General features: G+C 40.4%; 1 protein-coding gene across 1 annotated transcript; it reads left to right on the top strand.

The window, feature by feature from the left end:
* Positions 1–25,395, top strand: LOC105936935 (tyrosine-protein kinase JAK1). The gene is made up of 23 exons (XM_036141648.1): positions 1–20; positions 814–964; positions 1,116–1,279; positions 1,400–1,668; positions 2,432–2,553; positions 3,187–3,369; positions 4,712–4,869; positions 5,444–5,558; positions 6,493–6,694; positions 10,719–10,831; positions 12,411–12,563; positions 12,723–12,810; positions 12,891–13,018; positions 13,833–13,971; positions 16,291–16,442; positions 16,553–16,703; positions 18,767–18,855; positions 19,114–19,306; positions 20,754–20,878; positions 21,001–21,173; positions 22,141–22,258; positions 22,819–22,938; positions 23,941–25,395. The coding sequence occupies exons 1-23, from the start codon at positions 1–3 to the stop codon at positions 24,061–24,063; spliced, it is 3,249 nt and encodes a 1,082-aa protein (XP_035997541.1). The 3' UTR covers positions 24,064–25,395.

Genomic DNA, 25,395 nt, shown 5'->3' with positions numbered 1-25,395 from the left:
ATGCGCTTAAGGCGTTGCAGGTGAGCAACAGGATCTTGAAGTCTGCTCTAACATGACAAGGCAGCCTGGGAAGAGATGACAACACTGACGTGAAGTGCGCATTTTTCCTAGTTTTAGTTAAAACACGGGCAGCCGCATTCATAACCGTCTGCAAACCCCCTAAAACATTCCCTTGGTAACCCAGAGAAAAAGGCATTGCATCAATCAATGCATGGGGACACAAATGCATGGATAAGGATCTCAGCATTTTCGTAGGATAAAATTTGCCTATTTTTTTGCAATGTTTCTGAGATGATAGAAGGCTACAGAGCACTGAGCAGCCATCTTGATTAACAATAACGATTTTTTTTATCTTACGCTTCTTATGAAAGGTGTCACTGATACTGTACTGTCTGCTGACAACTGTCAAATCAGCAGTCTTCTCTGTGACTGTAAAGACCATAGCACAATATATTTCTTTTTTTAAAATGGCTTTCATTATCTTATATAGTATTGTAATTTTCTAGAAACTGAACTTTATGCTTTTGTTATCTTTGAGCCAAGATCTTCAAAACTAACAGATATGAACATTTTGAAAAATATCACTGTTAAAAAAAAAAAAAAAACTTAACTAAATTAAATGAGCAGATTTTAATTTATAAACATCCACATGTATGTCAGTAAATAGAAACTCACTATGTAAGAAGTAAGCAGGCATTAAAAAAATGACTTTCTGAAGTTCATCAACCATAAAACAATATCCAAAGCAAATCTCGTTTTCGGATGTCGTTCAGTCTTCCTGTTTTCAGCCTGAAATTTGTCTCTCTCTTTAAGATTTTATTTCAAGAACTGGCATGGCACCACCGAGGGAGAATCGCCAGTTTGGAGACACTGCCTCAGTAAACTCCGAGGGCAGAACACACAGAAAGCCCCAGAGGGAACACCGCTGCTGGACGTCGGTTCTCTTGAATACCTTTACGCCCAGGTGTGTCCTCATCCCCATCCTCTCATGTTAATTTACTAACACCCAGTCCTTTCTGATCTCAACTCTAGCAGGTTTCTGTTGGCGCTCTGATATGAATGGTGTCGGATTTGCTTTAACTCTGGTTTTATGTATGTTTTTTTTTTTTTCCCAGTGTCAGCATGACTTTCAGACAGGAATGGCTCCACTCAGGACAGCACAGTCAGAAGTCGAGCAACACGAGATAGAAAATGAATGCCTGGGCATGGCTGTACTTGCCATCACTCACTATGCCAAGAATTGCGGCATACCTTTTTCCGAGGCTTCCCGTGAGATGAGGTAATACCGAAACCCCCAAACGTGCAAACACGTGCAGTACGACATACTTTTTAAATGATTCGTTCTTTACCTAAAACGGTTCAGTTCACGATATGAACGAATGGATTTCTATCCCAACAGTTACAAGCGTTTCATCCCAGAGTCGCTGAACTCCAACATAAAGCAGCGCAACTTCCTGACCCGCATCCGCATCAGCAACGTCTTCAAGAAGTTCCTCGCCGAATTCAACACCCAAACAGTTGGCGAGAGCAACATCACCTGCTATGACCTGAAGATCAAATACCTGGCGACTTTGGAGGGGTTGACCAGCAGAATGGGCAGCGAGCTCTTCGAGCCCATCTCCCTCAGCATTATACAAGAAAAGGAGCTCTCCAACGGAGGTTACTACGGTAAATGTTCATATCATACAAGGATATTCAATATCAACAAAGGAAATCCAGGAGAACACACCCATATGTTTTTTTTTTTTTTTTTTTTTTTAGTCTGGAGCAATGTACCCAACTCTTGCATATAAAGAAGAGCCATGTGTGGCAGGACGCTTTGTACTGACCGCTGTATTAATTTCTAGCATCTTATGGAACCTTTAAAAAAACTTTTAAAGTAATTATTTCATGATCTCCTCATAGTTTGGGATAATGCATAATTGAAGAACAGTAGAACTCAATACTCAATTTTTGACCAATCTGTATAATATGATTGAACTTGACTTTGTAAAGTGCCTTGAGATGACATGTTTCATGATTTGGCGCTATATAAATAAAATTGAATTGAATAGTTTGGGATAAGAAATGTGTTAATTTAAGTTGACCGGCTCCACAATCAATAACAATTTTGTATTTAAAATCTTATTTTATTGTTTTTAGAAATGAATTTAAGATTAAATTAGATTACTTGTAAATGATGAGCTTTCTTCATACAGCTTCTGCCTGTGGGACTAGGCTGATAAACTATGCAAGTAGATATTCATGGTTACTGGTGCACGATGGATGGAGTTTAGAACCAAAAGGCAATGTGTAGTTACTAAATATAGAAGTTTACTTAAAACCTTTTCCCTGGGGGGGGGGAAAGCAATGATAAAAACACATGCTTATGTATGTTTGGCCAAGAATCTGTTTGTAAAATGTTGTCTTTCTGTTTACTTGTTGTTTCCAGGGTACTATAACCAGGGCCAGGTGCAGATTAAGTGTCAGAATCAGAACTTCGAGGCAAGCCAAAACACACAGGTCCTCATTACTGGCACCACCGGCATATCTTGGAGGCAAAAACCAGCAACGGTGAGTAAAAATAGACAAAAGCTCTACGATCTCTTGCTTCATGGCTAAATGTGTCAACAGTAGAGATGTCCTGATCAGAATATTGTGTGACTACACTATATTGCCAGGAATGTACACTGACTCGTTCTATAAAGAGTCACTCTTAGTTCAGTGAAATTCAACATTACAGGACGCAACCTGTGCACCAAATACATTTCTGAAAGTCCCTTACTACTAAATATTCCACAGTCAAATGTTAGTGGTATTATAACAAAGTGGAAGCCTTTTGAAGAATCAACACCTGTAGACCTCCAAGCTTCATGTCGCTGCCGGATCAACTCAAGAACAAAGTCTAGAGAGCTTTGTGAAATGGGTTTTCATGGCAAAACGGCCTCCTGAGCTCCAGTTAGAGCAATTTTTAATCCTTTATTATGCCAAGCATAATAAAAGAATAAGAAATTCACAAAATACAAAATGTATTAAGGTTGGATCAAGATATCTCTAATTAGCAAGCAACTAAAGTTCTAGTTGTTGACACTTAATCGGCCAAGCAGGCCAGTAAACCAAATATTTTTGTCGTTAACAACTATCTGCAGAGCATTAACCTGTTAAATAAAAAGCTTTAATTTAAGTAATGTTGAATTTTTGAAACAGGACCTAGTGACACCCAGAGAAAAAAGCAAGCTGAAGAAGGGCAAGCAGGACGAAAAGCAGAAGAACGGCAGGAATAAGGAGATGAGCGAAGGCTGGGTGGCGTTCTGCGATTTCCACGAGATCACACACACCGTCATCAAAGAGGCAACCGTCACAATCATGAGACAAGACAACAAGAAAATGGTGAGACTGTTAACTACATGGAAATGAGGTTTTATCTGCCTATATCAATAAATGTTTTACCAAACAAGCCTTTATGTATTATAGAACCGTGCCACACAGCTAGAGATTTCAATAGTCTCTGTCAACAATTAATATTTAAACTACTTTAAATGCTTTTCTTTAAGCCCTTGATGAAATTTTACATTTAAGTTGCCGCATCAGAACGAGAGCGTTCAATTATCAATGACCTGTCTGAAGATATTTCACTGTTTCTATCTACAGCTGCATCTCAATAAGTTAAAATATCATTGGAAAGTCGATTTGATTCAGTTATTGTGAAAAGCTGAACGTTGTTTATAGTCATTTTACACAGATATATTTCAGCCATTTATGATTATGGTTTACATCTAATGAAAACCTAAATATCAGATAGGCTGTTATGTAATATTCTAAATTTCTATAGAAAAATAAGTTTTGGTTTTTATTTGCTTTATGCAATAATTATCATATTAATAGAAATAAAGGCTGGAAGCATCTCACACTGTGTATAATGGATGCAGATTATGGGACTTTATGTTTTTGATTAGAGTTATTGCAATAAATGAATTAATATAACAATAAATTAGCTTTATTAATTATAGATTATATATTATCAGCACATTGAATGTAAAGGATGACTCAAAAGCAGTGTGGCTTCTGTGAGCCCTGACATCACAGTAGTCAGGTTTCAGCACGGCCATATAATGACCACTCTAAGTTTTCATTTCGTCTTTACCCTAAAGAAATGATACCTCAGGATGGCATCCTGATTGCATACTGTAGCTGTCATCAAAGTAAAGTGGCCACAACAATGAAACATGACCTTATCTGTATGACCTTCAGCCAGTGGGCCTTTATGGGCCTTTATGTACGTGTGCATTGGGTTGATGTGCATGTGTGTATCAGTAGGTGTCTGCCAGCGGCAGGAGCAAAGGAGGAAACACTTTACCGCCCTTGTTCCTGGTGCATGAATGTATGTGTTATTGTGAAAAGGTGTTATGAATTGAGGTATGTAAATCTAAATTGCATTAAAATTGAGGTGGCAATTAGGATGTTAGAGACCCCTCTGCTCATTGACAACGGTGTCCTCCCAGCCCTGAGCCGTGCGGTGGGGCCAAGCGATAGTTGGCAGCAGTTAATGGTTAATCTCAATTAAAGCGTGCGTCTTTAAGCCGTGACTGACATCATAGTTCCTCTTAAAAGGGTTTGGAGTGAGTAACATTTAATTCCCAGTGGAGCGTGTTTGGGAGGGTATGAGCTCGTAAAGACTTCACTTGTATTAATGCAACAATACGTATATATATATTTTTTTTTCAACCCCCAGGAACTCCAGTTGCCGTCAAAGGCTGAGGCTCTGTCCTTTGCGGCCCTTGTTGACGGGTATTTTCGGTTAATCGTGGACGCCCACCATTACCTGTGCAAGGAGGTGGCCCCTGCTTCGGTGGTGAACAACATCGAGACTGGTTGCCACGGACCCATCTGGTGCGTATCGGTGCTTTTTTGTTGATTAAATCATGCTGAATGTTACGCGCATCTTTAAACTCGACGCTTCTGTTTTCCTGTGCAAGCAGAGATTAAAACGCTGCCATATTAAGCACCACTGTTAACATAAATAACTACATTTTAGCAGCTCTAATTTTGAGTCTGTTTTTTTTAAGTCACTTTTAGCATGAAAATAATCTGCATTTGAAAGACATGTTTATGCACTGCAAAAACAGAACTAAAAATAAGTAATATTTTCTTAAAATGAGAGTATCTGTCCTTAATTTGTGCAGGTAAATAAGATGATCTGCCAATGGAATAAGATTGTTGCACTTAAAATAGGAACAACTCATCTTCATCATCTTATTTCAAGTGCAGGATGTCTAATTATCTTATTTTAGGGGTCAAAATACTCATTCCATTGGCAGATAATTGTATTTACATGCTCAAATCTAGGACAAATACACAAATTTTAAGAACATTTTACTTATTTTTAGATCCGTTTTTGCAGTGTGCTGTACAGCAGCGTTCAGAGTTTCACTAAATATTGCTTTGTTTACGTTTCTCCCCGCAGCACCGAATATGCCACCCAAAAGCTGCGTCAGGAAGGCAATGAGGAAGGAACCTACATTCTGCGCTGGAGCTGTACCGACTACAACTACATCATCATCACTGTCGTCTGTTTCGAGGTAGCGCACAAATCCACCAGGAAGTTTTAGAAGCATTTCTCAAACTCTGTCCAGGAAATATGGCAAATAAAAGCTCTTTAGAATAATACGGCGAATCGCGTTAAGTCAGTAGTGTGAATATTTTCATAAACATTTTTGTTTTATCAAAGGTCATAAGCCAAATATTAAAGAAATGTCTTAAAGAACAGGAAGTTTTGTCTATCGAAGGCTGCTCCATTTAGAATATGAAAGCACGCCCATTCATAGTCAGGGACACTTACACTGCAAAAAGGAAGTAAAACTAGGTAAAATGTTCTTTTTCAGGTGTAAAAATAGTATTTTTTATATATATATATATATATATATATATATATATATATATATATATATATATATATATATATATATATATATATATATATATCAATAAAATTTAGTATTTTGACCACTAGAGTAAGATAATTAGATATATTGCCCTTAAAATAAGATTAAGGGGGGGACAACAATCTTATTCCATTGGCAGATCGTTTAAACTTGCCTGCTCAAATAAAGGATGGATACACTAGTTTCAAGAAAATGTTACTTTGTAGTTCCCTTTTTGCAGTGTACACACATAATTACTTGGTTAAATATCAGGGTTTTTGCATCTCAATCAGTTAGAAAATTATTGCAAAGTTACTTTGTTACATAGGACCAATAGAAATTATTTTCTATCCAGAAATATTGGCCTAGACAAAACTATTTTCATCTACTGTTCAGTGTATGCATTCAAAACCTGCATGAATTGCTGCATCACTGTGGCGTGGCAGGGAGCCGATCTGTTAATTTCCATATTTTATATCCACACATTTTATTGATTGATAAAAACAGAGTCTATAGTTCTGTGTATTTCAGTCTTTGTGGGACATTGCTTGGTAATAATTTACTCCTCGTGTTTTTTCTTTTTTTTATCCAGACTAACATCTTCAGTAACCCCCATAAGGTCCGTCAGTATAAGAACTTCCAGATCGAGGTGATGGACCGTGGCTTCCGCCTGTACGGCACCGAGACGTGGCGGCCCACCTTAAAGGAGCTGCTGGACCACCTGGAGCGCCAGTGTCTCCACACAGACAACGTGCAGTTCCAGCTAAGACGCTGCTGCCCTCCACAGCCAAGAGGTACAGAAACAAAACATGAGCCGATCAAACGAATCCACCGCAATGGCAGAGCAAAGAGAAACGGCCCAGGAAACAAGCCAAGCAGATAAATTTAAAACCAATTACACAAAGAAAAGACTTATTCCTATTAGAGGCTTACATCCACTCGTCATGAGCCTGGTCTTACTTTTGGGGCTTCAATAATGTGGTTTCATGCGACCTTTTTTAAAGGTAGATTATATAATTTATATGAAATTATTAGTTGTACGAGCCAGAAGTCGTCGTTGATTTTTCTCAAAATCCACCCATGTCCACTATTCCTCATACAGATGTAATTACTCCCCTCTGCTATGAGAATAAATATTCTCTAGAAAGTTTCAGAGAAACCACAGGCTGCTTGTTGTCATCAACAGAATATGAACAACAACACTTTCAGACTGACTACTTGACTATTCTGCTTATTAGAAATTGTTGAGTTCATTTAAACCGGTTTGTATTTTGACACGGACCTTTCCTTTTTATCGATAGTCCATCCTTGTTCTACACGGTTTAATCTAGACCATTACTGAAGGTTATCGTTCGCCCTGCTGATCTGTTTTTAAAACCAATTTTAGTGTGGGTTGGGTTAAGGCTATATGGCCTAAAATCAATATTGCGATATACTGAGCAGTTCACCTCGATGACGATAAATGGATGATAAAACAGACCCCCTCCCCCACCCACGGGCTATTTCACAGCCAGTTACATTGATGGTCTAACCAGTTACAGCTAAATTATCTTGATAGATGCAGATCCCAACTACACTTACTCCCCTAACGGGGAATGTAGGTTAAGATTAATTTATAATTACATTATGGAGCAGCCGCACCTTTTACACACAGGTAACTCCATTAAGACGTGAAACACTTACAGCTTGCCAGGTGCGCCCAAACACTGCACTCTCATCCATCTATCAAGCTCTGCAGCTTTAACTATGTTTGCATGAGGCTCTTGACGGTATTACTACTGCCACAGAGAGCCTAGACCTGGTACAACCATCTCTACAGTATCGGCTGGACAATATGCCGTCTCGAGCGCTCTGGTCCGCAGTTCCCATTCGTCATTGATGTACAGTCAGACTAACATACGGGTCCGTTGTGCGACTGAACCAGAGATATTTTACAGCTGCTCCTCTTCCTGTAGCTCTACAGCTGCTTAAACATTTTAAATCTCCTCCAGTTTCTCAGCCTCCTCGTCTCTTTCGCTTCTTGTTTCCGACTGGATGGGCTGGAGTCGCGTGACTACAGACTGTACAGCGTAGCGTCTTAAAGGGACAGGCACATGGCCTGCCTTTACCTATTAAAATCGTCTTTTTCTTTTAATTTGTTTTAACACAGAAAATACCGACATGGGCAAAATTACGTCGTTTATTCTCATAAATTTCGGTGTCTATAAATTTTCCCAGTCGTGTCCAGTTTTCAACCATCTATTGATTTGAGGCGAAATTGGTTATTTGATGAAATTCCTCCTCCATCTTTCCATCTGCACTGTGTGCGACACTCTAGCCGCCCTGACGGCAAAGCTACCCCACAGCCTGACCCCACCGTCACTATGCGTGGCAGCTGGTTTAGTGTCCTTGTTCTTAACATCGTAGCCAGTTTCCTTTCATCTGAGGCACCCAGATTGGTTTAGGTAGTTGACAGACAGCAGGACAATGATTCCAAACATTTATCAAAACTGTTGTGGTCCATGTTAAAAATGTAAGGTTCTTTGGTTTAAGGCAGAGTCTTTGCTAAGTAATGGAGGGAAAAATGGATGCGTTTAATTCTTGGATTGGTCGAATATCGATTCAGAATTATGTCAGGAAGTTGCTGGCTGCTACAAAAACAATGTCGTTTCTAGTGTCAGGGACATTTTAATCAAATAGCAGTGCTGACGGATTTATAATTTTAACGCTATGTGGACTGGAAAATATCCACTTGGGGAAAAATGTAACTGCTGCGCTCCGTTCTTGTTCATGGGAGCTGATTATTCTAAGATCATTCCAGTCTGGGAATATATTGTCTTCAAACCAGTCATTTAACAGCTCCAAACGATTGACAACAATGTCCATGAGTGGATGTAAACGCCCGACTGTAATTACCGGAGTGATGCAAGTCAGGCACAAACATTTCTACGAGGGCAGCCTTTGTTACTGGCTGATGTAAAGCAAATGATGGGCAATAAAGAAGTTTTAATCAACACCATCATAGAATATAGGTACATTTTGGACTCGGAAACTCTTGTTTCTTGTTTCTTCTTCTTCGCAACCTGTTTCACACTTCCTTCCCTAAAAAGAAACGGCAAGATCTGTCTTTGCCCTGTGGTTAAAAGTCATGCGTTCTGCACCTGAGCGGGATCTTCAGCGTGTGACTCGAACATTTCAACCTCGCATGTATGTAACGCCAAGATTTTAAGGCGTAGGTGTGTTTGTGTCGGGCCGAGGGAAACGGTGCTGGCAGCGTCTGTGAAACGGTGTCAGGGAGGAAGAGAGTTGTAAAATGTGGGTTTCCGGAACCGAAGTAGCACTCTTGTGTTTACACAGGGAAAGACAAAGCCATGTCTGTATAAATGTGTGTGTGTTCGGGGCACGCGCAGGGTGTCGATTATTATCACGTCGCGCATCAGTAAGCTGCTGCATCTGCCAAAGACAAAAGAGCACGTCTGTGTTGCTGTCTGGGCTCAGCTGTCAGCGTCCTGCTCGAACAATAGCGCCCCGCTACAGTGTGCCCACATCCTAAGGTTTGCTTTTACCTTTTTTGCCGTCCTGGGTCTTTACCTAGTGTTCAGGTGTAAACTTGGAATTAAAGAATTAGAGGCTGTTGCTTGAAGCACGTGTGTGTGTGTGTGTGTGTGTGTGTGTGTGTGTCTTTCTCCGTAATGCCAAGATTAGATTGAAGGGGTGAGGGAGTGAGCGCGACACAGTGTGCCACTTATCATTTAATGGCAGAGCTGGGCACATGTTGTTTTTTTGGGGTTTGCATGAAACCATGATTGCATGTTACAAGCTACTTTTGACAAGTTGCTGAGGGAGTGCATATTACCCCCCCCCCCCCCCTCCCCGAGTAACCACAGTTTGTTGGTTTTGTCATAACATTAGCAGCCCACATCGAACACAAACTCTCATGAAGTGGGGAAGCAAATAGTAGTTCTCACTGCGCCTCCCACGTCCAGAAGTACACAAACACACACACACACTACAACCTGAATCCGGTTTGCTAGCACAACTCGAACGTCTGTACTTGTCATTGCCGCAGTGACGTAATTGTTGATCACCACATGTAAACACCGTGTTGCTTTCATGCACAACCTGCGAGGTCATGCAATAGCCGCTGAGCCCTTTTACGGGCGCGCGTGTCTTGAAAAACGCAGCTTTCCTCTTCCTTTCTGGTCCTCTCTGTTGTTGCCGTAGACAGATTTTGTTCTTGCTGCCTGGTTGCGGCATTTCAGACGTTCCAAAAAAGTAAAAAAAAACAAAACAACTTTTTTTTCTGAAGTTTGAAGACGTTTTTGCTTCCTATCCGGAAAGCTTTCTCAATTCAAACCGGTTCAATCTGCAGGCCTACAATGACCTTAACGACTGCCCATTACTAAGGGGGTGGACCTGTTTCGGTTCAATTTGCATGTTATCTAAGCCATAACAAGGTTTTTGTTGGGCAGTACTATAAAGCTTGCAACGCCACACTAGTCCAGACATTTTGAATTTAAAAAGCCTTCTAGATGGGAAGCGAAACGTCTTGAAACTTCTGAGAAAAGTCCAGTTATTTAGTTTTTTTACGTTTTTGGAATGACTGAGAATCTTCACCAGCATTTCAGACCAGTGGGCTTTTTTTTTGACAATACCTTCACCATAGTAACAATGCAGGCAGATGTGCTTTGCGGAGGATTCACCAACACAGTCCTCTCCAGTCTGAAACATTTTTCCACACTGGTTAGCTCTCCCAATAATAAGGGGATTGACGTGTGCATTGTGCCCCTCACAGTTTTCTTACAGAGGAATGTTTTGTTTTTTTTTGTTTTTTTGCAGAAATATCTAACCTCCTGGTGGTTACCAAGGAGAGAGCCCAGACCTGCCAGCCGCCCAAGCACGAGAGGGAGCTCTGTATCTTCCATCGCATTCCCAAGGAGGACATCGAGCAGGTACACGTTGTTCTTTTTTTCTCCTGTATTATTGGATGGTAAGGCTGGTTATGATGTTGCTATAGTTTGATCATAAATGTAAAAATGCAGAATGTGAAACTCCAGAGAAATCTATCGTGTGTTTCAACAAGCTTCCTGATTTCTGTGGCTACTGTGTTCTGCAAATGTACCGATAGCGCTGGGACTTTTTCACACGTTCTCATGTTACTGGGAGTTTATGTGATAAACCAACACAAAGTGGACTGTAACTGTGAAGCTGAAGGAAAAAAGAGTTTTAGTTTCTATTTGTAAATGTTTTACAAATAAAAATCTAAAAGGGTGACCAGCATCTGAATTCAGCCCCAGTGAGTCGATAGCTGGAAGAAACACCGTTGAGGACAGTTTCGGCTACTAGTCAGTTGAAGTCTCTACCAGCTTTGCACATCTGGTCACAGAAATAACCCAAGCCCAACCAGCCGTCAACATCTATTTTATTTTATTTTTTTAGGTTTTGGCAGAGATTCTAAGTCGTATTTAGGTCGGGTCGTTCATATATTTTGAGCTGTACCGTTCCGTTGTAGTTCAGTGTTTTTTAGGGTCGTTGTCCTGCTAGAAGTGGGAACCTCTGCCCCAGTCCCAAAGCTTTTCTAGTCTCTAACTGGTTTTCTTCCAGAATATTCATCTTTGGCTCCATTCAGCTGTCTATCCTTAAATCTAAGCGCCTAGCCCATACACGGTGAAGAAAAGTAACCAAACGCTTCTGGTGCAATTTCACCCACTTCCAAGGTGCATGGAGAGCCACACATTCTGCTCACAGCACGAGCCCGGCCATATTGGTTTGTCTGGAAAGTTGGTTACCACCACCATGTTTGAAAATAGAGATGCCGTGTTTTGGATGATGTGCAGTTTTACCTTTAAATCCAGCTATTAAAGCCCTGTTTTTTTGTTGTTTTTTTTCTTTCATAACATCTAGATTTGTGGAGTGTATCACTTTCCCAGCCACTCTGCCTTTTCAAACTTCGTTATATTTTTATCCCTGACCTGAGGCTTTTTGTTCAATAACATTCTTTAACAAACCCATGAGGCCTTCAAACAACTCATACTTGGATTAAATTGTACACAGGTTGACTAAAAGGCTTTAGAAGGCAGTTGGTTGTCCAGATATTTATTTAGAGGAATAAGAGAGAAGGTGCAGAAAACTAACTTTTCAAATTCTTATTTGTCAGTATATTGCTTAAAATCCTAATTAATATATTTAATATGTTGAAGGTTTTGGCTGTAAGAGAACGAGTAAAAGTTAGAAATAAAATGTAGCGTGTTATAAACACTTACATATAACACAATAGCACCCAAAATATACAGGCTTTAATTGATAAAGTATAACTTTTGCTTTCAAATACAACTTTAGAAATACTACTTTTGAGTGACTCAAAAAAAAAATTGTTTTGCACGTTAGGATGGGGAAGAAATATCTACCCTTGTGAAAATGCCAGTTTTTTTTTTTTCTGCGTTTGACCTTTTTCTCAGTAGGAGCGTAGTTTAGATGTGACTTCTTCTTTCTGAACCCTGAACGATCCTGGCTCTGTGTTGTGTTCCCCAGGAGGAGCACCTCGGCGTGGGCACAAAAACCAACATATACCTGGGCACGCTGAGAGTCAAGAACGAAGAAGATGAAGATGCGGGTTACACATCTTTCCAGGAAGTCAAGGTGGTCCTGAAGGTGCTCGGTTCTGGACACAGGGACATCTCCTTGGTGAGACACGGTTTCATAACCAGTAGCTTGTTCAAACACGTTCTAAAATGGCTTGATTTCTGTTGTCCTCGTGACTAATATCTACGAAATCTTAAATAACCAAATATTAAAGATGTCCAGCCAGCTGCTGGTATTGACACGTGTTTGTCTCTCTGACAGGCCTTCTTTGAGACGGCCAACATGATGCGACAAGTGTCTCACAAACACATCGCGCTGCTCTACGGCGTGTGTGTTCGCCACCAGGAGAGTAAGTGCTGTTTTTAAACTGGCCGACTGAGTTTGTGGTGCAGCGGCTTCATCCTCTGACGCGTCGTTTTCCGTCCCCAGATATCATGGTGGAAGAATATGTCCAGCTAGGACCACTGGATGTGTTTATAAGGAGACAGCAGAGTCCTCTGAGCACAAGGTGGAAGTTCCAGGTGGCCAAGCAGCTGGCCTCAGCTCTTAGCTACTTGGTAAGTAGGAAACTTTGCTTTTTTTTCACTTTTTTATTGTTCTGTTTGATCAGAAACTATTTATTTGGGTGAGTTTAGGCTCTGGGCCTAAGCAAATCGACTGTAGGGTTTTAATAGGAACAACATAATGAGGTGCAAATGAACACACACACACACACAAGAAGGAGGCTTGTACAAGTATGACCCGTTCCCATTTGCATTATAGGAAGTTCAGCTTTCTCTGACTGGTGCCAAATGTTGGCGAGCTGGATGTCCTGCTACGATGCTATGCTCGTCAAAAAAAAAAAAAAAACACGTCCTAATTTTAATATGCAGAAAAATAACAGAAGGGGAAGCAAAAATGAAAGGGAAAAAGTCACTTTCTGCTCAGTGGCGTCGTCTCAGAGCTAAAAAAGAAAAGTTTATGTAGCAGGTTAAATTCGGATGCTGCAGGCACGTCTCCAAGTTGAAAATTTGGCATTTTTGTGTGTCTTATCAAATGTGCCACTTTCATTATGAATTGAACAAAAACTGACTTTTACAATAAGAGCTTAGAACAAAAACTTTGAGTCTTGATTGGCAAACATCTCAGAAACGTAGTTATGATGGTAGGTATATAACATGTGTTTTTACTGTTGTAATAATACAGTTTATTTATAATGCACTTTACATTTCAAATAAAATCTCAAAGTGCTACAATAGGAGAGTTAAAAACCCTTCACAAAGTATAATAAAAACACAAAACACCATAAAAGCAAAATGGAAACCATACGTATAAACAGGCCGTTTGAAACTAGAACGTCTTCAGGTGCTTTTTGTTGTGTGTGTGTTTTAGGAAGACAAAAAGCTGGTCCACGGCTTTGTCTGTGCGAAGAACATTCTGCTGGCCAGAGATGGACTGGACGAAGAGGAAGGAGAGCCCTTCATCAAGCTCAGCGACCCGGGAATACCAATAACGGTGCTGTCCAGGGAGGGTGAGTCAAAGGCACAGCCGACCTCATTTCTCTGCAGTTTCAATGAAAATCACCAAGTTGCCAAACAGTTACCGCGGTACGTGTCGCAACAACTTCCGCATTTTCAGCTGTAAATGAAAGTTAAAGCAGAATTAAAAAAAAAAAAAAAAACATAGTCTGGCAGCTAACTGCGGTAAAGTGAACATATGGTAGTTTGAGATGCTTTTTTTTTTCTTTAATACAAAATAACACCTCAAAGGTCCTGCAATACTGAAACTAAATGGGTCACACTCCTCTAACCAGAACACGCTTCATCATCACAGGCTGGACAGACTCTTTAAAGAAACTCGTGGTACTTTCTAAAACGTTCACGAGGCGCTAAGGTGACCCTTTTTCTTTTAAATCGTCGTCTGTAGAATAACGTGTTGATCTTCCCACACAGCGCAGGAAAATAAAATAAAAAAAGCCCATTTCCGATCAAGGGTGTCCGACCAAGCCGTCGGGAACAACAATCACGGCTGTCGGCCATTCTTTGGCTCAGCATTGAGCGGATTTTCCACCTGAGACTGTGATTTGGTTTGTTTTAATCTGTACGAGTTCACAGATATCAAACTAAGGGCACGTCTCAAATCGCACAGTTCCCCTCCTCTGGGAGCTTCGTGTTTCTGCTTTTCTGTCAGAGCCAGAAACGGTGCCGGCCGTGCGGCGCGATCTGACGGAAACCACAGGACAAACTGGAAATGTTTCAGTCTCAGACCCGTGGGAATACTCGTCCCGCACTCTCTGTTCTCAGAAATCTTTACCATTTCTTCCATTCCTCCGTCTCTATCACTCCGCCGATCAGCTGCTCTTCCCGTTACACATCAGTGTCCTTCTGCATGGATTTAATTGAACTGGATGCATAATGTGCTCAGAGGCTCTCTGGGAGCACTCTTCTCCGCTGCCCACTAATCTGATTACTTTCCACTGGCTCTCAAGATGTTTTCTTCTCTTTCAATACGTCTCCTTTTTTTTCTTTTTGCCTCCAGTTATCTCTTTTCTTCCCCTTCTCTCTATTATCACATCCATTTCTTTACTGCTTACTAACAGACATTGTCTGATTTTTAAGTTGTGGCTTTGAGGAGCTACAAGCCAGTTCATGGATGTCGGATCATTTGGGCCGTTTTTCCAGTAAGCGTGAAACATTTCAGCCGGGTGGAGCCAGTTTAAGATAGCTTCCCACACAGTGTTTCCTTTCCTGCTCCGGTCTCGTATCTTGAGCATGAAGAGAATGTTTTGCTTCACGCGAGGATGCCAGACCGTAACAGGAGCCTACATGAATAGGTTTACTTAGAAATTATACTTTAATTAAGCTTGTTTTTTTTTTTACACAAAGAAGCGTAATAATCTACATTCCTTGGTTCTGCACAATCAGGAGTTAAATGTGTTAGAAAAAAGTTTTATTTTAAGAATCAGATTTAAGGAAGTGGTAAGATAACGCTGCATTTTCTCAACTGTAGCTGTGAAAAATCTTAAGGATTCATTATGTTGGATGATTAACGATATGGAGAATTTATGCGTTTATTTCTTAAATGTTTTGGCTCTGAGCTAAACGTAAAATGAGGCTTTTAGTTTTGCTCAGTTGTTGATGTAGCGTTTAGTGATTATATCCCGGTCAGTATTTACTTCCTCAGATAATGAGCAGAGTAGCACTTCGCTGATATCGCATCCCGCTTCGACATTTCAGCAGCATCCATCGTGCGCACACGTTTATAAAAATAAATGATAGTAGCATCTGAAGTTAGTTTACTGCTGAGGGGGCTTATGCTCCCTGACCTTGGACTTAAAACAGACGACGGCTTCCTAAATAATCACAGACGTGGAAACTGGCTCCATCTTCCACTCTTCCACATCTTCTGGACCCCAATATTCCAAATTAAATGCAAAATGTACTTTTGTTTTAAAAAGAGGACTTTGGACCAATGCACAACAGTCTGGTCAGCAGTATTTGCCATGACTGTGTAGGCTATAATAATTAATTTTAACCTCAATAATGCTTCAATTATGCTGCCATTCTGAGTGACTAGATGTTCAATAACCATCAAAATAAACAGATTTTGGAAATATATCACTCTGTGTGTAATAAAATAAACAGGGTTTCACTTTTTGATTTCCAATGACTGAAATAAACAGCTTCTCTGTAATATTTTGATTTCCTGAGCTACACCAGCAGTAAAATGTGAATATCAGTAAAGCAGGCGAAAACAAACACCGAGTTAAAAGTGCTGCTCCGACAAGTTTTATTAAGTTTTACCCAGCTCACAGCGATCAGTCAGAATCACACCAACGTTGTGTCTGCAGAGTGTGTGCATCGCATCCCGTGGATCGCTCCCGAATGCGTGAGGAGCACGTCCGCCCTGAGCGTGGCCGCCGACAAGTGGGGGTTCGGCACCACCCTGTGGGAGATCTGCTATGACGGAGAGGTTCCGCTCAAAGAGAAGAAACTGACCGAGGTAAAGAAACCCAGTGAACCTGAATATCTGCACGCAGTCATGCGTTCGCTCCAGGTCACGTCATGCATTTCTCCTTCCCTTCCCTTCCTCGCTCTGTTTGTTCTGAGCAGAAGGAGCGATTTTATGAAGCCGAGTTCCAGCTGGCCACCCCGGACTACAAGGAGCTCGCTGAGCTCATGACCCGCTGCATGACGTACGACCCCAAGAAGAGACCCTTCTTCAGGGCTATCGTCAGAGACCTGGATGAACTAGAGGAGAAAAGTATGTCTGATAACAAACCTGTACACATATTAACACTGTTTACATTAGGGCTGAACAATTAATCGCATTTTCAATATAATCGCGATGTAAAAAAACGCAATTTCGAAATCGCAGAGTCTGCAATTTTTGGCTATGTAACAATTAGGGAACCCGTCCATTAGGTGTTGGTAAAATGTTTAAAGTGGGTTTGCCTCCACATGAAAGGGAAGACAGTTGCAGGAGTGAGATAATCTAATTGTATTACTTGTTTTAGAGTTTATATAATTGTACATAGCATTAAGTACAGGTCAATCAGTTTAATACATAGACTTGCTTGTTGGTTGCACTTTATGTCCAACAAGGATTGATGTCCAAATCTACTAAAAGCTGCTCTTTTGAATAATATTCAGATTAATAAACATAAAAGTTCTTGTTTTGAATAGTCCTTGTTTACAAACGTCTTTATTTAGACGCCATTTTTGTTGCTTGTGGTTAACGCAGAGAAAAGTCAAAATTGCAATTTTGGTTGAAGTATATTGTAGTCAGAAGTCAATCATTTCTGCTCCGAGTTTAGATGCTGTGGGTCTTTTAGCAACTAATCTGCACGGCGAGGAAACAAATTGATTTGTTGTTTGTATATGTTTAAAAAGACATGATAAATTAAACTGGAGAAAAAAATTGCATTAAATCGCAATATCAAGAAAAAAAAAATCGCAATTAGATTATTTTCCAAAATCGTTCAGCCCTAGTTTACATGCAAACTTCACTCAAGAAACCTCCTTTCAGCAACACAAGTCTTGTTGTATAAGATTAGAAAAGGTTAGATAAAATTCTGAAATGAAATCTTGAGGATAACTGAAACACTGTGGACCAAAGCAGCATTCAGGCTGTATTTTTAACCTGTGAAACACAACCTGGATGTTACGCGTGGTTTGTTTCTCACGTAGCAGCAGCCTCATATAAAGAGAGAGAGAGAGAGTTGTTTACTTGCTCAGATGTTCATGAGGAAGTTCACTGGGTACATTACCAGAGCTCTGCCCCTCCTCGGGCCCCACAGCAAACCCAGCCCGGTTCTGTCTTCCCCCTAGTGGCCACCTCTGGGTAGTGCAGTCTCTCCGTCAACACGGATCACATTTCCCTATTTAAATCTTCAGAACTTCCACAGAATCACACCACAGTTTACATAATGTGAAAGGCTGCCTTGGAAATCTTTTTTTATTTTTTATTTGACATTCAGTGTAAACAAATACATTTCGGGTAAATAATGCAGTAGCAGATTACAAGGGAAATGGGTGGAAGCAGTTACATAACCAGAAACGAATGTAGAGAAGGTCAATTTAGTTCAGCTCTGATTCTCAACACGTCGTCTACCAAAAAAAATAAAATAAATAAAATTAATCGAATCAGGCAGACAGATACGAAGTGAGTTACACACATTCTGACTGAACCTAGTTATCAAACAGTGCATTTAGCATCAGTTTATTATTAAAATTGGTTAAAAGGTTTTTATCTAAGGGGACCTAACACCTGTTTAGATGTTTTAAAGCTTTCCTCAACTCTCCCAGTCTTTTGTTAACCCCCGTCTCAGCCTATATTCAAGGCATCATATTCAAAATGCCTGAATATTTGCAAAAAAAGAAAACAAAGTTTGTTACTTTGAGCATCAAACATCTTCTTTGTTGTGCATTCAATTGAATATGAGATGAAAAAGATTGTCAAATGCTTGTATTTTACACTTCACTGGAATTAGGATGCTACTTTATTAACTAAGTCATTTTGAGCATGAAAAGGTTTAATTCCACTTCTCCTAAATGCCGGTGGTAAATATTGATTAACCGAGGATGGCTCAGTTGACTAAATGAAACCTATTGTACACATTAATTACAGAGACGGATTATTTCAAGCCTTTATATCTTTTAATGAGGATTTTCTGCTTAAAGCTGATGAAGACGCTACATCTACCATTAAATATCGCATCAGAACTATAAACCTTTTAACACAGACATGTGAATCTTGATTAAAAAGTAGGTTTAATTTCTGGCTGTTGTCAAAAAGTCCTTTTAATCTGAAATACTGTTTTTCAGACGAATACATCAGACCACGCGACACCACACCGGTGGACCCGACTGTGTTTGAAAACCGGTTCCTGAAGAAGATCAGAGAGCTTGGAGAGGTAAACAAGTGCTGTTTGTTCAGTTTTCTTCCCGTTTTTGCCTTTCCTCTAAAAAGTGTCCGACATTTTACAAAGAAACAGAAAGCTTCACCATCCAGCTAACGCGTTTTATGTTCTGCTTAGAGAAGTCAGACATTTTTCACCAAACAGAAGCTCTGAAAATATTAAAGGATTTCGTTCATAACGTCGCTCACTATGGCGCTGAAGTTGTTCCCATGCCCTCAACTTAAAAACAAATTGTTTTTGTCTTCCACGCAGGGCCACTTTGGGAAGGTGGAGTTGTGTCGCTACGACCCGCGTGGAGACAGGACCGGCGAACTGGTGGCCGTCAAGTCACTGAAGCCCGAGAACGGCGAGGAGCAGAGCAACAACCTCTTAAAAGAGATTGAAATCCTGAAGGCACTTTACCACGACAACATCGTCAAATACAAGGGCATCAGCCAAGAAGAAGGTACAGCAGAACGCAGACACACGTGTGGCTTTGTTCTAGTTAACTTACAAAATGTAACGGCGTGAAAGGAAACCCCAGCAAAATAAAAAAAAAAAGTCAGTTTCTGGTTTGGACCAAAGGACTTTCCTGGTCTGAGTACAGCCTTAAATTAAAACCATATTTGCTCTTCAGGAAAGCATTCCTGTCATCAGACAGTTTAACATATACCATTTATTTCCTAAAATATTAAAGACTGGAAATAAAACACAGTGAGAACAAAAAATACTATCATGAGGGTTTATGATTCAGTAAACTACAACGCAAGTGTAAAATACGTCGACATAAAGTTTACCCTTTCTCCTAAATCATCATCTGCACTTCCTGTAGCGACATATATTTAGAGGAAGTATATTTTGGTCCCAATTTTACAAAAGTAACATAATTCAATAGTGTAATTCAACAGTCACTCATCAGAAAGGTCATCTTTAGTTTTAACTTTCCAGATTTTTTCTTCGATTCTCTTACAAATGAGTATTTTAGGTTCACTAAGTAGAAACAGAATAGAAATCTCCTTTATTGTTCCTCAGTGGGGAGTTTCATGTGTACCAGCAGCTGCCTGCCTGCATGCAGATAACATTCAAATGTAGAAATAATGAGGGACTATACAGTAAATATACATGAGATAAAGTTACTTAAAAATAGCATACCAAGACTTTGCATCATCTTAGCCAGTTGCGCATTTCTTTAAAAGTAAATGTTCAAAATGGAAATTTAAAATATGGAAAATATGTGCAAATAACAGCAGAGATGTAAACACTTCTGGTTAGAAAGTGTATAAAATTACGTTTGGGGTGCTTTACAATACAGCACCTTATTAAAGTAGCTGTACCCCTGGTCATTTTTCACATTTTGACACAATATAAAGCTTAAGTTTTTTTTTTTGCCTGGATTTTATGTAATTGGCCGACACGAAGGAGAATGAAGGCGATTGTTTCCCTGGCATTTATTTAGGGTTGTCGTAATAAAAAGTGTCTAAAATGCAAAGGCAGAGCACACAGCTCAGATTTTTACCTATTTATTCGATCATTTTCCTTCCACTGCACAGTTATGCACGACTTGCCGTTGGTTTCTTATGTTAATGCTAGGTACTGCTCCCAGAAAGGGCTTTTATAGAAAACCCTGCAAACATTGTCTTGATGTTTTAAAAATGTATAAACCATCTCTCCAATTTAGATACCCTTTTATTTAATGCCTTTATTTAAAAGTTGTATCGAGCTTTAATAAATAAGTGCTTACCAACTGACCTATATCTGATAGAAACTCATGTTTCATGCCTTCAGACCAGACAGGCGTCCGAATGAATTAATAGCTGTATTTCAAAGGGTGTGACATGAATCCAACGGTGACAGATGAGAGGCAGGGGCTGGAGCTGGTGACACTCATCATCAGGGACTCTGTTCATTTCTAGGTGGAAACGCCATAAAGCTGATCATGGAGTATCTTCCACTGGGCAGTTTGAAGGAGTATCTCCCCAGAAACAAGAGCAAGACCAGCCTTGCCGATCTGCTGAGCTACTCCATCCAGATATGTCGGGTAAAACGATCACTGCTTCCTGGAAACCTTTGAGCTGTGGTGTGATTCTCTCCTAACCAGCTAACAACTCGGTCGTTTTGTCTGTTTTTTTTTTTTTTTTTTTTTAAATACTTTGTTTTTAGGGCATGGATTATTTGGGATCTCGAAATTACATCCACCGGGACCTGGCTGCCCGAAACGTGCTGGTGGAAAAAGAGGGAACGGTGAAGATCGGTGATTTCGGCCTCACCAAGAGCCTCAAGGACAATGACGGCTATTACACCGTCAAGGACGACCACGACAGCCCCGTTTTCTGGTGGGTTTAGAGGGAAGACCAATGAAATTGTTGTTTATTGTATTTGGTAAAGACCATAAACCGCATTTTTCGGACTATAAGTCGCTCTTTTCTTCATAGTTTGGCCGGTTCTGCAACTTGTATCCGGGTGCGACTTAAATATCAAATTTAAATGGTAAATCATACTGAGCAGCATGAACCAAGGAGTAAACATTACCGTCTGTAGCCACAAGAGGGCTCTCTAGGCTTGTGAAAACTACATCCTGCTCCTGTACTACTTAAAAATGAATTGAAACATTAACTTGTAGACAACAAAGACTGAACACGTTTCTATGTTTCAGTCTGCATTCATGCAGCAGAGCGTTGCAGCTCAAACGGCCCAGACCACGACAGAATCCTCTTATTGGGCTGTCTGTGAAGCTAATAACAGCTAGCGCTAGCTTACAACTCTGTTGTCCGGGCGGTTTACAACTTCACTGATGCACGTGAGCTTTATGTTGCTCTGAAACATCCGTGTCGTACTGTTAGCTTAGCACGTAGCACCGTTACACCCTAAGTCTGATTTAGGCGTAATCTTAACAACTTTCAGCGTAACGGCCCGTTAATTTACCCCGTTCATCCTCTCAGGTATGGTCCATGTCCAGTTGGGGATGCTGCTCTGTAATTTAATAAAATGTTTTACCAGATTAAATGTCAGTCTTGGATTGTGTGAAATAAATGTCTAAATAAATGCGTATAGTACGGTGTAACTTATGTTGTTTTTTTTCCTCTTTGACTCATTTTTAATTGACTTATAGTCCGAAAAATATGTTAATTAGAAAAGCTTCAGACCTGAATACATTACAGAAGTTTGCTTAGTCAGCTCTCTAAAATGTGAAAGATATTTTTAAATGGATCCCTTTCAGTTGGTTTAAAACTCTCTTTTTTTGCTGGTTTGCTACAGCAGCAGCTTAAATAAACCTCATTTCTCTCTTTTTGTGTGCCTCAGGTACGCCCCCGAGTGTCTAACTCTCTGCAAGTTTTACCTCGCTTCAGACGTTTGGTCCTTTGGAGTGACGATGTATGAAATCATCACCTACTGCGAATCCTCCAAGAGCCCGATGACGGTCAGTCCGCCCTCCTCCTCCCTCAGATGACTAACTAGTAAAACTTGTCGATTCAGGTTGAATCGTTGCATTAACTGTCTGGTGGATAGGGAGGGGACTCAAAAGCTGAGGAGACGGTGTAATAAAGATGTTTGGTCCAATAAGTCTGTGTACCAGTGGTGCCGGCTCAGTTCATCACGAGGGCCGGTCACTGACGTCGGCCTTTTATCTGTTGATGTTGAGGAACCAAACTGTTCCCGACACGATCTGAAGGTTTTAGTAAATGCAAACTATTATTAAGAGCTCCTTATGAGTTTTAGTACCAGATGCTCCAATGTTTGGACCGTTTCCCTCACGTTCAGGTCGTTTCATCCAGTCAGCAGTGGTTCTGCTCATGCTAGTAAAGCTTGTGCTCTGAAACAGGAACCAAAGATAAATAATATAATCTACAGATCACATCGTTTAGGTAAAAAAAAAAGACATTTGAACGGCACCAACTGTGAGAAAATGTGAGAGTTTGGTTTTCATATTGAAGAATAAGTCACATGACCAGTAGCTGATGATGGGATCTGCCTTCACAGCGCTTCCTTGATATGATCGGCCGAACCCACGGCCAGATGACCATCGTCCGCTTGGTGAAGTTGTTGCAGGATGGAGGGAGGTTGCCGTGTCCCGAAGATTGCCCCGAGCCTGTGACTAAGGTAACTCAAGCTGGTGTACTCGCAACCTTTTTATTTGTGCAAATTTGACCACTTAATGTTGACTGAACTATAAATGTTGACGACAGTTCTCCTCCACGCCACCGGGTGTGACCTCCGGTCTGCCTGAGCCAGTTTAACAGCGACACAGATGTCATATTTGCTTTTAAAGCAGGGTTCCTGCAGATCCTTAAAAAGTCTTAAAAGGCATTGAATTCTGTAATATAAAACTAAGGCCTTAATTGGCATTAAAATGTCTTAAATCAGTCTTTCTTAGGTCTTAAAATTGTTACCAGGTCATAAATAGGATTTTATTTTTGTAATCCTTACCAAACGGTAAAATAATTGACACAATTATATATATTTTTTTTTTTAAATTTACCGAACGGCTCAATGTAACCATTATTGGTTCCGTCCCGATAGCGGAACCAATAAAAACTGTTGCGGCCGGACCGTAGCTGTGAAAAAGAGTTGGCACTGATTTATAGTTTATTTTAGTAGGGAACAAAACAAAGTTTGTGAATTCAGTTCAGTAGTTGTTAAAAATATATCTGTAATTTGTGTTTTTTTAGCTTTCTTCCTATATGGAAGGTTTTTCAAAATCTTTAACATGTCTGCTGAGCCAGAAAGTAATGGTTTATGTTAAAATAAACATTTGGGTGAAGTTGTCGCAACCAGGTTTATCTTGTTTATCGTGAAGTTGGTCTTAACTTTTTATTTCAAGTGGCATTAAAAAGTCTTGAATTTAACTTGCCTTATGCTGTAGGAATCTTGTAAAGGAGCAGGATTACAAAAGCTTGAGTGTTCTAAGTGCGGGTTTGGACGCTCTGCGTTTATTGTGACCCCACAGCACGATCAGCAGCTGATGAGGTGGCTCTAAATGTAAAAAAAAAAAAATCCTACAAGTTTGTTTGTTTTTCCTTGAATGGGAGCAACTTGTAAGACACGCAGACCCTTAAGGTCAGACGCTGGCGGCTTCCAGACTAACGTGCGTTTCTGCTGCAGGTGTACGAGCTGATGAGGAAGTGCTGGGAGCACGCCCCTGAGAAGAGAATCACCTTCAAGCGGCTGATCGAGGAGCTGACCATCCTGCAGCAGCAGCACCTTCAGCAGCAGAACAACCTGTAAATGTGCAGCTGCCTCTGCAGGTGAAGCTTTACTTCACCGGGCACCATGGGACCAGGAAGCAAGCTGCCACGTCGGTCTCAGACCAGAAGCTGCATGTTCATCATCTTCACAGCACAGAGAGAGAGACAGAGAAAAAAAAATCCCCCCCCCCCCAAATCATTCTCGCAGATAATCCTTCTACACCGTGGCAAAATTAGCCAACCCCTACTTTTAGATGCCTTGCACTTGGAACTTTCCATTATAAACCTGATGTTACCTGTTATGATGGACATTTATGATGAAACGAACCTGACTTATATTCTACATATATAGTTGCTTTTTGATGAAACTTCTGGGACACGGCGGGACTCTGAAGACACGGCCGTGTGGTGGAAACAGCTGATTGGGCAGACCGAGCTGTCAGAAGTCATCAGGCCTTCTTTGTGACGCGGTTCCGTGCCGCCGCTGCTGCCGCTGGTTCACGGACTCCTTTTTGTGAGAGAAACTGGGCCGGTTTGAGTTTAACATCATGGATTTGTATCAGTTTACTGTTGCCAGATGTGCAAATGCAGCTACTGAGAGGTGGAATTATGTCAGAGCCAGTAATCGGACCGCTTTGTGACTTTAAGACGGAGCAATTTGTTTTTTTAATTGGAAGTACTGCTCTGAAAATGTGACCATTTCTCAATTCTTGAAAATCTCCAACTTGATGGGAAAAGGCAAAGAGTAATTCATGCTCCGCATCAACTGTTTAAACTGCATTTGCACAGGAACTGTTTTTTGTTTTCTTTGTCTTGTGCAATTGATTAGTGATCCCAACATGCTGTAACGTGTTTAAGGAAAAGTGTTTCTTAAGGAGAAGCACTGGGGGGCAGCAAAGCCTCATTTTCCTCTGGTAGCCTTTCCTTCACCCAGGCCCGTCAGAACCACACAGTCACCGAGGTCTATAGGAGGCACAGCTGCAGATTTCACCAGGAAACATTTGCACCAACTAACTTCAAGTCTAACATGACTTTTTTTTTTTTTTTTTTGATGTAATCCTACATTTTATGAATTAAGAGTCATCTTTAAGCATTTTAGCTTTTTTACGTTGTCTCAGTATTTCAGAAATATATATATAAATAGTGTATTTATCCACAAATGTGGAGCTGCTTAGAGCTGGAGGGACTTGTTCAGGTCTGCGTTCCACCGATGCGTCTGTCTGACAGAGATGACAGGGTCAAGATCACATACAATGCGCTTTAAGCCACATTTTATTTAGGAATGTAAAAGGCAAATCCTTCTGCTCTTAAAAAAAAAAAAAAGTATAATTTTTCCAAAAAAAGTGATAAATTCACAATGAAAAAATAAAAA

This window comes from Fundulus heteroclitus, chromosome 9, assembly GCF_011125445.2.
Source record: "Fundulus heteroclitus isolate FHET01 chromosome 9, MU-UCD_Fhet_4.1, whole genome shotgun sequence".
NCBI classification, from domain to species: Eukaryota; Metazoa; Chordata; class Actinopteri; order Cyprinodontiformes; family Fundulidae; genus Fundulus; species Fundulus heteroclitus.
The sequence above is the reverse complement of the archived record's forward strand: the minus strand, read 5'-3'. Positions and strand labels throughout refer to the sequence as shown.